Raw genomic sequence first — 14,683 nt, 5'->3', positions numbered from 1 at the left:
ACCATAATTCAAAAAGACACATGCACCCCAATGTTCATTGCAGTGCTATTTACAATAGCCAGGGCATGGAAGCAACCTAAATGCCCATCGAGAGACGAATGGATAAAGAAGTTGTGGTACATATATTCCATGGAATATTACTCAGCCATAAAAAGGAATGAAATTGAGTCATTTGTTGAGACGTGGACGGATCTAGAGACTGTCATACAGAGTGAAGTAAGTCAGAAAGAGAAAAACAAATATCGTATATTAACGCATGTATGTGGAACCTAGAAAAATGGTACAGATGAACCGGTTTGCAGGGCAGAAGTTGAGACACAGATGTAGAGAACAAACGTATGGACACCAAAGGGGGAAAACCGCGGTGGGGTGGGGATGGTGGTGTGCTGAATTGGGCGATTGGGATTGACATGTATACACTGATGTGTATAAAATTGATGACTAATAAGAACCTGCAGGATTAAAAAAAAAAAAAGTCTTAAAAATATGTCACACTTAGTCATTCCACTTCTAGTACCTTATTCTACAGAAGTAATCCCAATGGACACAGAGACGTATATACAACGTATTCACATTGTTTCTGACAGGGAAAAGCAAACTGTGTAAATCTAATTGCAAAGAATTGATTAAACTATGGGACATCAATATGATGGAATACTACATGATACATCATTAAGTGAAAAAAGCAGGAATATGAAATAGCAAGTATACTACAATTCTATTTTTGTAATCCCTAAGTGTACAAACATATTTATAGAAAAATAAAAGACTGAAAGTGTATGCACCAAAATGAACAGTGATTATGTCTGGGTATTAAGATTATAGGTAATTGTTCTCGTGTTACTCTGTAGTTTCTGTAAAGAATATATGCAACTCTTAGAGAAAGTCTAAAAGCAAAATAAAAGCTATCAGTAAAATGAGGCTTTTAAAAAAATCCTATCACAATAGTATCATGCCAAAAGTTAAGCATATATCATATTAAAAATTCAATATTTTCAATTTTAGAATTTACCTCTAAGCCATAAATCCTCACTAAGAGATTCTGCCAAAGCACTTGCACCCAGGTCACCAATGAGTGTGCTGCAGTTCAGAGTGATGCGCCTCAAACCAGCCATACAGTCAAGATCAGGTCTCCTGGAACGAAGACTCTCAGCCCAGGTTTCTTCATGCCTTCTAGTAGTCTGATACTTCAAAGATTTAATGGGATGAAATTACGATGCTTGAATAAGGAAACAGGGTGTGCCTACTGAGTATGGCTTATTATGTCAGAGATTTACACACACACATATCAAGCATATATGCCAGGAGAATCAACCTGAGAAATTAAACAGTCAGTTCTGGTTTACGAGTCCAGTGACCCCGATTCTAGTCGGTCAGTGATTAGATTCCAGCCACTGGATGACCTGCTTTTGAACAGTTATGTAAAGTTGGACAATTCAATTACAGTCTATGAATTATTTTCCTTATCTTCTAAGTCAGGGAACTGGTTCTAAATTCTATCATTGCTGAGGCTCTAAATTTCATCATTCTGTCCTCCAATGGTCTCCAAACACCTGACTGGGCAACCCATAAGAAAACGTTTTAATATGCATCTTATTTTTTAACAAATTATATACACGAAGTTCTATACATATAATGTATGTACATTATAAACTACACAGATATGTTTTAAATGATACAAAGCTAAATAGGTTCTAATATTTTCTTTTCCTAACTCCTAAGGCATTATTTTATTTATTTTTTAAAAATATTGATTTATTTGTTTATTTGTTTGTTTGGCTGTGCCGGGTCTTTAGTTGCAGCATGCCGGATCTTTTAGTTGTGGCATGTGGGCTCTTAGTTACGACAGGCACGTGGGATCTAGTTCCTTGAGCTGGGATCGAACCCAGGCCCCCTGCATTGGGAGCGCAGAGCCTTAACTGCTGGACCGCCAGGGAAGTCCCAGGCATTATTTTTAAAACTATATTTACAAAATGGATCTCACATGCTACCTAGGGTATGCACACCAACTTTAGAGGCCTGGACTATGCACAGCCAGTTGGATGCGCCTTGGGAAAATAGTGGTTTGACACTTAACCACAAGTCTTGTCTTAAAGACATTCAATTCTTTATATTCATAAAATAAATTTTGGTAACAGGGAACACTGACTTTAAATGGAAAAAGTCTGATTACATTCTTGAAAAAATAAAAGACTCAAAGTGCCTTTGATACTCTAAAAGGAAAATCATTAGTGTCATTTTTCTATTAACAATAACTTATAAAAGCTCCAAGCAGAAATAACACCAATCACTTACACAGTACTTAGTATGTGCCAGGCACTATTTATACAAATGAGTTCATTTAAACCTCATAATGAGGCATAGACGTTAAGTGATTTGCCCATGGTCAAATGCTATGAAAAGGGAGAAAGGGAATTTGAACCTAGGCCATTTGGCTTCGGCACCCAACTTCTTTACTGTTTTCTACCCCAGGGGTTAATGGACTTGCCCTGTATAGGCTCAAAGAATTTTTCAATTTTTCAAATCTAAATTTAAACATTTCCAGCTTTCTGGGCTTTACAGTTTCTGGTGTAACTACTCTGCCCCACTGGTGTAAGGTGAAAGCAGCCACAACTACCATGTAAACAATGGGTGCGACTATGTTCCAAAAACACTTTCTTTACAAAACCAGGCGACGGGCTGGATCTGGCCCACCAGCCATAGTTTACCTATCCCTGATCTGCACCATCAAACTATTAAAAAGGCTTCATGTCAAATTATTAAATAACTTTAGGCCTAAATACAGTCATTATAACCACTGTAAAGTTGTTAAGGCATTATTTTTTAAAAAACTGTATTTACAAATTGCTGATGTAGTGATTTTTATGACTTTATAAACTACAGCAGCTAATTAACATTTGATTCATTTAAGTCTTCAAGACTATAATGGCATACTTTCTTCACAGTATCACAATCAAAGTTTTCAGTAACTAAACATACATAAAAGTATTATTATGTATTATATATTAAATCTCTTATTTCTAAAATTAAGTGGACTATCTTTACTAAATGGTAGAATCCCAAACTGAAAACTGGTCATATTCTTTCAACAAAACGAAAGCTGCACTCACACGTATTAAAAGACAAAAATTAACTGCCATCTGTATCAATATGTTAATGTGCTTCAATCACATATGTTTTCATGGAAGTTTAAACATAAAATCACCTTTAAGATCTTGACCATGTGATCTGCTCCCTGCCATTTCAGATTACAGCCCGTGAAGTCTACTGTCTTAAGAGTGATAGAGTTCCTTATACCTTGACAAATAACTGAAAGGAAAAAAAAAAACCACACGCACAATAAGATGAAGAGCCTATACATTTGTCAGCCTTAACTTATTTGCTTTTCTTAGGTCAATTGGAGGTTTATAGCCACATTCTTAAAATCATTAACTACAATCTTCCCAAACAGGTAACTGATGAACAGATGCATTCTAAAACTTGTCAGTAACAAAGTGTTATTCCACTTTACAGCAACAGTTTAATTCTATTTAGATACTAAAACTGAATACACTGAATACTGGAAACTTTATTCCCAACCACTCAGTAAAGTAGTACGTACCTTTTGAGACATAGGAAAAAAAAGAAAAACCTTAAAAGCATAAGACTCTTCCTATTTTCATTTCCAATGATACTTCCCAACCTTGATGATCAGTCAGCGATTTAAATGTCAACTATAAACCCAGTATGTTATGAGGTGCTATGCAGTATACTAGAGCAATACGAGAGAGAGGACCTCAAACCCTCTGTTCCCTCAAATTGAAAGGCAGGCTTCCTGACCCCTCCAGGCCACTACTGGACACAGGGAACACACACTAATATTTCAGGACCCCAACCAACAGTCACCTGCTTTGTGATTACTTTCATGACACACCCCCACTAACATCACTGACTTTGCTGCTCCTACGGGACATTACATATATTTCCTATTTTAACACATACCACAGTGCATTATAATTACGATTGCAGATAGATGTTCTAACAATTTAAAGATAATGATGACTTTTTTGCTCTTTACATCTTGCTATTTCCCTTCTCATATTTCTTGAAGAGAAACCATAAAAATATAAACAAACACAAAAAACAGAAAATATACAAAATGTGTGCTTTGCAGCTTAACACAAACTTAAGTAAAATTAGTTCTGACAGTATCCAGCATGACAAACTTCCATGGTACAAATGAGAATGGACCAAGGTTTGAGCAGGTACAGGAGACAATCCAGGCATGAACAACACCAAGAAAAGGTAGACAGGAAGTAACATGGTGTGTAGGAAATCACGAGACCAGTCTGATGGGAAGAGACTTAAACAAGACTGAAACTCACTTTCTAAACCTCCATCTCCAATTGGACAATTCGCAAGACACAGGTGCCCCAAAGTGGCCGATTTATTCAATCCCTTTAATGGGGAGGAACAGTTTAAAATTTTACCCGTTTAGTTTGCCACAAAAGCAACTATCAAATGTTGGCAGGACACAATGAAGGCTTACCTTTGTTAACGTAGTTTAGTCTCTCTCTCTCAGAACTAGCCCATTTAGCTCCAGGTTCCTTAGCGCACCCAACGCACTTACACAGCATTTAAGAGCTTTACACACTGGAAGGTCACATCTTTATTTCTTATTGCAGGAACACAACTTCTGGAAACTTTATTTCTGTGAGAACCTAAAGCAAAATTATTGTAAAATGAGTGATTTAAACCATACGTTTTATCACCGTTAAAAAGCATCTAAAAAGAAAAAAAAGGATCTGCTCTGTGCTAAGGATTAGAAACGACCCCTGCCCTTAAAGCCCCATTAAGGAGGGACATGTATAAACTCAAAATTTCAATCACATGAGATAAAGAACCATAACCTTTATGCACAGAGGTTCCTATGGAGGCAAAAAGTTATATCTAAGTGACGGCTTCATGATAACCCTGAAGTACAATCGAGAAAGATGAGGCTATGCAGAGTTGGAGGAGGAGGTGCATTAACTGCAGAGGGAGCATCTGTGCAAAGACACTCAAGCCTGACACCTGCTGGGCACTGTAAATACTGCAGGTGGGGGTGACTTAAGGCCAGGGGGCCAAGTGTGAGAAGGGACAGAAAATAGAGATGTTGGTCGAATCAAGCCCGGGAGAGAGCATGGCTTGTATCCCACAGGTGATGAGCCCTGGGGCTACCACTGGCTGAGTAAGGGTGCCTCCGCTGATTAGAAAAAGCTGCCCCGCTGCTGAAGGACCAATTAGATAAAGGGAGTGATCACAAAAAGCTCTCCTTTCTCAGGGCCAAAGAGCCCCAGGAGGCTTAGCAGAGCACAGTTCAGACTACACGCCTCTGTGCGGAGCACACGCTGGGCGGCTAGTATGCACTAACTCTGTGTGGGCAAGCCATTAGCAGCATTATTTTAGGCATATCTTTTCATGTTAGAAGATCACTCAACCCGAGTAGGCAGACGAACTTAGAGGAACTGAGTCCAGGGGCCGCAAAACCACCCAGGAGCTTCTGCCATAGTCCAGGCAAAATGGAATGTGGATGAAGAAGCAAATTTAGGAGGAGGCCAAAATCTACAAGCTAGGCCCACTGGATGAAAGACATAAAGAAAGTTCAGTGAAGGAACTCTGAAGAGAATGGGCTCTGCAATAAATTTTTCTTACAATCAATGTAAAATATTAGGCAAAATTAAGTACAGTGGCCTTTAAGGTCCCTTCCAGCTCTAATTTCTTTTGATTTCTAACTTATTACTCTGGTTAAGTAAAGTCCCTTCATAGATACAGAACAGTTCCTACACCTGAATGGGATGCAAAGAATAACCTGACTTCTCTTCACCAGGGAATGAGTTGAACTGTCCTTGCAGAAGAGATAACACATGGCAAGAACCCCAGATCCTAGAAAAGGGCCAGGCACACGATAAGTATTCAGCTTTTTGAAAACAAATGAACAATCATTTCCTCTCCTAGATCTTCACACCCTTTCTCTGCTGGCTACTTTCTTTCAGCTTATAAACATCCTCAATATACCCACTTAAAAAGCCCTCAGACCTATGATTCTTTGGATCTTCTTGTGGGTAACCTAAGTCTCTCCCATGCCATCAAACACCTGTCCTCCCAAAAAGCCCAGATCTGTACCTTGGGCCCAGACCCGTCTACCAGTCCCCTCTAAAGCACTGAAGATGAAGTAAGATCCTCTCCCCCCCGCCAATCCCTTCGTACTGTGCTCTGTATCTCACAAAAAGATGCAGCTGTAAACTGTCACCCACACTTGCTGCCCTCCCTTTTCTAACTGGTCACCAGGCCCCACCCATTCTCTCTCGGATCTGCAAAATCCAGTCCAACATTTTATAACTTAAGTGGGACCCTTAGATTATAATTCACCCTGCACCCAATCAAGTGCCTTCCACATGGAGGTCCGAGTGAGTCTCTAAACCAGAAGTCCATCTCACTGTTCTTTAGGGTTTCCCACAGCCTTCAGGATAAACATCTAAACTTCTGACAGGACAAACAAGGCCCCTTTCTTTTGGGCCCCACTAGGTTTCCAGTATCAACTCTCATTTCCTTCCCAAACCCTGAGTTCCAGTCCTGTACCTTAGTTTTGCCATATTTTCTTATATTTCTCAAACTTTGACACACACTGCTCCCTCCTGCCACCCCAGGAGCTTCTACATATCCTTAGAAAGGATGGCACCTCCTCCAAGAAGCCTACCCTGAACTTTGCCTTTCAAGATTCTGTGCTCTGCAAAGGGGAAAGGTGGGGGGGGGGATACATTAGGAGTTTGGGATTAACACATACACACGACTCTATATAAAATAGATAATCAACAAGGACCTACTGCATAGCACAAGGAACTCTACTCCATATCCTCTAACAACCTGTATGGGAAAAGAATCTGAAAAAGAATGGATATATGTATAACGGAATCACTTTGAATCACTTTGCTGTACACCTGAAACTAACACAATATTGTAAATCAACTATCCTCCAATATAAAATAAAAATTTAATTAAAAAAAAAAAGATTCTGTGCTCTGTAGCACCAGATCTCACTTCTTCCAGAGCACTGACTACTGTGCTTGTGTTTACCTGCCGCCCAGTAGAAGGGGAGATTACCTAGGGCAGAAGCATCGTCTCCAGCAGCCCTTGGTTCTGACAACTCATTCAAGTGCCAGGATACTTCACACACATAACCTGCTTAATTAATTCTAAGAATCCACAGAAAGAGTGGTTTTTCATGTCATTTTGCAAGTGTGGGGATTGCAGTTCAAAAGTAACCTGCCCAGGCCACAGAGAGCATAAGCCCTGGAATTCAAACCCTAAGCTGCCTTCACACTGGTGCTCTTTCCACTATATGATACGACTATTGAAAAGAAGATTTTTTTTTTCCTGAGCCCTGTTTTAATGGAAAGGAAATGAAGCTGGGATATATCCATTTCCTAAACGCTTTGGTGTGTACCAGGCAAAGTCGTTCAACAGACCAGGTAACATCTGTGGAACAATTAACGATGCTCCAAACTGCGCTAAGTGTTCTACATTGTAGAGTCTACAAGCATTAACAGAATGCAACCTTGTAACCACCACAGAGAGTGAGTCCTGTTCAGCCCATGCTACAGATGAGAACACTGAGACCTAGAAGCCTTAAGGCACTCGGCCGGGGTCACTGAGCCGGCAGGAGTCCTAGGCCGCACGCCCCGTCTAGTGCACACACACCAGGGCACTGGGCACCGGTTCTAGTGCCCACCCTCCACCTTGCACCATCTAAAACCCCGCTTCGCAGCACCCACACGAGAGCCCCTGGAAGCGGGAAGTACAAACCCGTCTCGCCAAGCCGTGGTTGGAAGAAGCTCTGGATACAGATCTACAGATCGGGGGCAGAGGGTGCTCAGGGGCGGCGCCCATTCCACCCCGCGGAGGCGGTCGGCGTTGAAGTCCAGCAGGCCCTCCCGCAGGGAGGCGCGCACGGCGGGCAGAGGCACCGAATCCTGCAATGTGCACAGGTCCTCCTCTCAGTGCCAGAAAAAGTTGGCCGCGCTGTTGCGGCGCAGCCTCACTGAGTGATTATGGGCCGAGCGCGGCCTCGGGGACGCTGGCTGCAGACACGATGCCCACACACGCCTGGAGGCCCCGGCTGGCGTCCCCGCCCCTCGGGCGGCCACCGCAGTCCAGGGAGTGATAATAAGGAGCAAAGTGGTAAAAGTCCTGCATTCTTCTTCTTCTTGCATTATTTCAAAACCGGCATCGCTGGCGTCAGGCAGTCCAGTCCGGCGGACCGGTAATTGGGTTCTTTTGCCTCGGCGTTATCTGCCTGCCATCTGCTTCCTGAAATGCAACAGCTACACAGGGTGATGTGCTACAAGAAAGGGCAGGGAGCTTAAGCACCAGATGCAGGATGTCATTTACATAGACAGCTAGGGAGTGATTGGAACAGAATGTAATTTAGCTTTGTGAAAGATAAATCTAGTTACTTACTCTACAGATTAGTAACAGTTTAAATAAAACTAGGATCGATTAACCCTTTCAGGCCAGTTTATGTGTCTTCTCTAGCCTGTTCACTGTCCCCTTTACTTTCCTTATTTTCAGGAGAGGAAAAACTTCATTTCTGTTTTTGCTGCAACACTATTATGCTTAGTGAAATGAGTCAAACAGAGAAAGACAAATACGGTATGTTATCACTCGTATGTGGAATCTAAAAAATAAAGAATAAATGTAACAGAAAGGAAACGAACTCACAGATATAGACATCAAAGCAGTGGTTACCAGTGGGTAGAGGAAAGGGGGGAGGGGCACGATAGGGGTAGGGGAGGGGATTAAGAGGCACAAACTACTATGCATAAAATAAATAAGCTGTAAGGATAGCCAATGTTTTATAATAACTTTAAATGGAGTATAATCTATAAAAATATTGAATCACTGTGTTCTAATATATTGTTATTACAATATAATACTGTAAATCCATTGTACTTCAATTGAAAAAATGATCACCACAGTATGTCTAGTTAACATCCATTACCAAACATGGTAGAAATCTTTTTTTCTTGTGATGAGGACTTTTAAGATCTACTCTCTTAGCAACTTTTAAATATGCAATACGATATTATTAACTATAGTCACATTCCCCAGGACTTATTTTATAACTGCCAGTTTGTACATATTGACCACCTTTACCCATTTCACCCACCCTCCACCCCCTGCCTCTGGTAACCACCAGTCTATGTATCTATGAGCTTTTTTTAAAATTCCATATAAAGTGAGATCATACAGGATTTTTCTTTCTCTGTCTGACATATTTTACCTAGCATAATGCCCTCACGGTCCATTCATGTCACAAATGGCAGGATTTGTTTCTCTCTCATGGCTGAATTTTATATATATATATATATATAAATAATTTGGCGTATATATATGCCTAATGTCTTTTATCCATTTATCCATCAATGAACACAGGGGTTTCCAAGTCTTGGCTATTGTAAATAATGCTGCAATGAATATGGGGGTACAGATTTCATTTTGAATTAGCGATTCTGTTTCCTTCATACAAATACCAAGTAGTGGAATTGCTGGATCGTATGATAGTTCTATTTTTAAGTTTTTGAGGACCTCCATACTGTTTTTCATAGTGGCTACAACAATTTACATTCCTACCAACAGTGCACAAGGCTTCCCTTTTCTCCACACCCTTGCCAACACCTGTTAGTTCCTGTCTTTTTGATATTAGCCATTCTAACAGGTATGAGGTGACATCTCTTTGTGGTTTGATTTGCATTTCTCTGCTGATTAGTGATTTTAGGTGTCTTTTTAATTATCTGCTGTCCATCTCTGTATCTTCTTGGTAAAAATGTCTATTCAGACTCTCTGCCCATTTCTTAGTTGGATATTTTTTCTATTTTTTTGTGTGTGTGAGTTCTTCATATAATTTGAATACTAACCCCTTATAGGATATATGATATGTAAAAATTTTCTCCCATTCGGTAGGTTGCCTTTTCATTTTGTTGTTGGTTTCCTTTGTTGTGCTTTTTAGTTGGATATAGCCCCACTTGTTTATTTTTGCTTTTGTTGCCTTTACTTGGATCAACGTCTTTGCATAAGTTCTGGAAACAACTCTTTCATAGTTTCCATGGATCGTTTTTAGGGGAGAGGGTGAGTGAGATGAACTACTAGTGAAAGGAGGGTCTGTGGGTCGAACTATAGCCTCTGTTACTGTAGGTGGCCTCAAGGCCACAACTGGTAGTCATTGTCTCCCTCCTGTGCTATCCATTCTCAATTCCCCTCATCCTTGGATAATATCTCTGCTAAAATGGATGGCTTACTTGGTGGGGTGATCCTCACCCTCGTCCCTGAGTGAGTATTCTGAGCCCTGGTCATCATTTCTTTCTCAAACCATGGCTGCTGTACTTGACCATTTACTGTGTACTTGACCATTTACTGTCGAAATTGGGAAAGGCAGTACCAAGAAATACCCCCCCGACTTCTGTTTTTAATCAATCATTTTCCAATTAAAAAATTTTTTCTTCCCACAGACATTTTTATCACCCCAAAAGGAAACTCTGTACCCATTAAGAAGATACTACTTCGCTCTCTCTGCCAGGCCCTGGAGACCACCAATCTGCTTTCTTTCTCTATGGATTTACTTATTCTGGATATTTCAGATAAATGGAATCATACAATGTGTGACCTTTGTGTCTGGCATCTTTCACTTAGCATGATGTTTGCGAGAGTCATCCACACTGTAATATGTATTAGTATTTCATTTCTTAAAAAAATGATTTTGGCCGTGTAATTGTTTGATATTTAATTGCTCCATTCCTTTTTATGACTGAATTACTATTCCACTGTAGGTATATACCACAATTTGTTTATTCATTCATCCATTGATGGACATTTGGGTTATTTCCATGATTTTCCTATTGTGAATAGTGCTGCTATAAACATGTGTGTACGCAGATTTGTTTGAGTGTTTGTTTTTAATGATTTAGGAGTGGAATTGCTGAGTCATACGGTAATTCTATGTTTATCCCAAAATACACACCCCAAGAAACTTCCTGAAAGTCTGTCCTTGTCTCAGAATCAGCTTTTCAGGAAACATGACGTGCAACAGTATGGACAGTGTCCCATGAGAGCTTATTTGTGATGCCTGGGGGTCTGGAGTTGGAAAGGGCTTCCCTTAGGAAGTGGCAGCTAAACTGAGGGCAAATTCAATGTTTTTTCCTTCCTTCCTTCCTTTCTTCCCTCCTTCTTTCCTTCAGAGGGATGACACAGATGTTTTACACAGTATATCCTTTTAAAACTTTTGCATTTGAACCCTGAACTTATTCATAAGACAAATAAATGATTATCTTAAGCAGGGTATTAGGGCTCAAATTATTAATGTCATAGAACCATTATAGTGACAACATGGATTGGAAACAATTAGGAAAAAATATGGAAACTTTTTTTGTAACAATTTTGATAAATAAAAAAGTTGACAAATCAGAGTGTATAGACAGAATCTTGGTTATTTGGGAAATTGTATCATAAAATGGATGGGCTCCACAAATTCTTCCATTTACTTGAAGAAAAGAGTGCTAAGTCAGTTTGGGCCGCTGTCACAAAGTACCATAAATGGGGCAGGGTGGGGGCTTGTAAACAACAAAAATGTATTTCTCAGTCCTGGTGGCTGGAAGTCTGAGATCTAGGTGCCGGGATCATCGCCTTCTGGTGAGGACTCTCTTCCGGGTTGCAGACTGTCCACTTCTCATTGTGTCCTCACAGGGCAGAGAGCAGAGAGAAAAAGCCAGCTCTCTCATGACTCTCATAAGGGTAAGAATCTCATCATGAGGGCTCCATCCCGATGACCTCATCAAATCCTAATCACCTCCCAAAAGACCCACCTTCTAATACCATCACATTGGAGGTAGGGTGTCAACATGTGAATGCTGGGGGGACCCAAATATTCAGTCTGTAACAAGTACTAATGGGGAAATGAGAACTTCTCTTGAGGATGTTAAGGGCTGCTACAAAGACCAACGGTACATGTGTTTCCAGACAGAGCTACAATATAGAATAAGTTCTATAAGGCGTTCACAGAATAGATTCATCTTTCTTCCCCAAAACAGTCCTTGGTATCCAGGGACCCATTCCTGGAAATTCACTCTTGCTCAAGGAAATCCATTCTCTCATTAAAAAAAAAATCTTATGAAGCTACATGAATGACACAAAGGACTTTTCCCAGCTCTAAGATTCTGTGTGTAAAACCTGTTAGTCTCAATTTACTTCCAGAAGATAGACCCTCCGCGGGGTCTGCTCCTGCGGGGATGGTGGGACCCGCGCTTGTGCCGCGGCCCCCAGGTGTGGCTTCCTCAAGTTTGGGGTGAAGCCCCAGCCCCCTTGGGCTCTGCAGCGCTGCGGTGGGCTCGGGAGACGGAGCACGGTCTCTGGGGTTTCTCGGCAGGAGATGCCGGGCTGCCGCGCAGGAACCCAGCGGCCCTGGGTGCGGCGCAGACTCGCCAGGCCTGGGTGTCCCTGCCGCGCAGGGCTGCTGAGAACAGGGTCCGCGACGAAGCTCTGCCTGGCAAACGGGGACTGTCGGCGGCTCCATCCTCCCCTTCCGTCGGCACAGCCCCATCGCAGCCCTCCTTTCCGACAGGCAAAGGCTGTGACCTGCGGCCGGACGGCTCCACACCCTCAGGCCCCGGTGCTCGGCCCATGCTGGGAACAGGCACAACCCCTGGGCCGGCCTCTCCGGACGGCTCGAGCGGGACGGCTTCTTCGGCGCGCCTGTCACCCACCCCGAGCCCAGGGGCCGGCAGGGAGGTCTGAGGGCCGCTGGAGCCTGGGCGGGCCGGAGGCACGGGCTTCGCGGCTGGGCCGGCCCCCCTCGCCGCCTCCTGCCTCTGCGCCCTGGCCCGGCGTGGGCTTCCCGTGGCCCGTCTCCTTCCCACCCCCGTCGGCCTCTTGCCCCCCAGGCCGCGGGCTCCACCCGGAGCGGGAGGGCGCCCGCCCTCGGGGCTTCCCCGACACCTACCGACTGTTCGGCCACGTCCCGGCCGGACCGGCAGCGGCAGGTCAGTGGAGCGGGGTCGGCCCGGGTCTCCTCCCCCCTGAGGAGGGGCGACCGGCACCGCTCACGAAGCGGCCCTGGCGGGAGGGAGGCCAGGGGGGAGGGGGTCGGTGGGGAGCTTGACTCGCAGTCACTTCCGAGGGGACGCTGAGCCCCCAGAGCTAGGGGCTGACTGGCCTCAGCACTCCCACGAGCGGGTGGTCAGGATGGAGGGATCCTGTCCCTGGGGCCCAGGGCGCTCCCAGGTCAGCCGGAGTCGCCAAGTGTGTCGGGTGCCCTGGACAGCTGAGGCATTTTTCACCCAAAGGAAGGTTCCAGCGCATTGCAGAGAGCAGACGAAATACAAGGTGGTGAAAACTCACTGTTGCTAAGGGTTGAAACGAACCAGTAATTCCTCTTGCTTCTCAGGGTGTTCCGTTCGGCTGTTAATGAAATATATTTCCAAGGAAGGCAGGCATGTGGCTGAAAAGGCCCGCAGTGCCTGCGGGTCACAGCGAGACCCTCCCATCTCGCCCCCCTCGGCCATCCTGTGCTCTGGGAGCAGAGCTCTCAGCCAGAAGTGAAACATAGTAGCTTCCATATCTGGATTCTAAGATTTTCTAAAGCCCTTTAAAGGCCCCCTTCTCTGAGTGGTGCTTGACGTGCTGGTGTTTGGGGCGGGAGGGTGGGCTGGGTGGAGGGTCTGAGCGCCATCCCGAGGGAAGGGCTTTGGAGGCCTGTGTGCGCCTGAGACCGGGGGCCCCAGTGCACGTGTCCTGGGGGAGGCTAGCGCTGACTCCAGCTGTGCCGAGCCAGATGTCGCCCTCCTTCCCAACAACCCAGCAAAGCCTGTCGCTCACATTCCTGGCTGTGCTGCTTACACTTGCCCTCTGGGAAGGCCAGCCTGGCAGAGCTCTGTTCCTGCCCTCTGGGCTGCTGGTAACTGAGTACCTAGCCTGGGTGCTGGAGGGGAGGATCCATAGATGGTGGAGGCCCAGTGCCTGCCCAGGGTGCTGTCCCTCTGCTGAGCTGAAACTTCTAATCAACGTCTTAATAAAACCAAAAAGGATGTGATATTGTTCTACCACCTGTGCCCGACCAATGTCAGCCCTTTGTCATATGGGGCAGTACTGTCTAATGGTAAAGCTTCCAGTATCAGATCCCCAATCCCTTCTCCTACCCCCCCCTCCCATGGGGGTTCAGTGGGTACATCTGTATTTCACAGAACCTGAAACTCTGATTTTACAAAGGAGCTGGAGGTCTGGGGAAAGAACTGGTCTGATCTCAGTTAAGAATGCAACTTTATACCTGGACGATACTAGAGCACTTTAGCACCTCATGTGTTTGAAAATGAGACCTTCACAAAGACCTCATGGGCAGGAGACGCAGGCAGGAGAGGGGACAGACTGAAGCTCTGTGACTGACTGACCAAGTAGCAGAGGTCCAGCTGACCTCCAGGCCTACCGCTGATTTACTATCACCAGAGCCCCGTGACACACCTTCCACATAGAGAACCAGCAGAAAAATGAGTTTGAAGAGCACTTTAGCTAAATCCAAGGTCACTTTGATCATTAGTGAAAGTCATTCTGTTCCTACACGCTCCCCACACCCTGACCCCCCTTCCTAAAACCAAATGGGTTCTGAGATTAAGGTGGAAGT

At 43.9% G+C, this 14,683-nt stretch overlaps 1 protein-coding gene and 1 long non-coding RNA gene across 3 annotated transcripts in view; both read right to left on the bottom strand.

The window, feature by feature from the left end:
- Window positions 1-938: 938 nt before the first annotated feature.
- Window positions 939-14,683, bottom strand: part of LOC309625503 — a 29,482-nt gene continuing 15,737 nt past the window's right edge. Inside the window, exons 5-8 of one of the 2 annotated variants that reach the window (XR_014242530.1) lie at window positions 7,825-8,328; window positions 4,529-4,700; window positions 3,206-3,309; window positions 939-1,187 (exon numbers count right to left, since the gene is read on the bottom strand). This is a non-coding gene — a long non-coding RNA (uncharacterized lncRNA). Of the gene's footprint in view, window positions 1,188-3,205; window positions 3,310-4,083; window positions 4,701-7,824; window positions 8,329-14,683 lie in introns of those variants that run through there. The other variant, XR_014242531.1, reaches the window with a different exon arrangement.
- On the bottom strand, window positions 9,586-14,596 carry LOC309626887 (uncharacterized protein; the record flags this gene model as incomplete). Its single annotated transcript, XM_082388219.1, has 3 exons — window positions 9,586-13,122; window positions 13,408-13,467; window positions 14,524-14,596. The coding sequence occupies 3 exons, from the start codon at window positions 14,594-14,596 to the stop codon at window positions 12,179-12,181; spliced, it is 1,077 nt and encodes a 358-aa protein (XP_082244345.1). The 3' UTR covers window positions 9,586-12,178.

Source organism: Balaenoptera borealis (assembly GCF_965194805.1).
Source record: "Balaenoptera borealis genome assembly, chromosome: 3".
NCBI lineage: Eukaryota > Metazoa > Chordata > Mammalia > Artiodactyla > Balaenopteridae > Balaenoptera > Balaenoptera borealis.
This window is presented reverse-complemented; position numbering and strand designations above follow the sequence as displayed.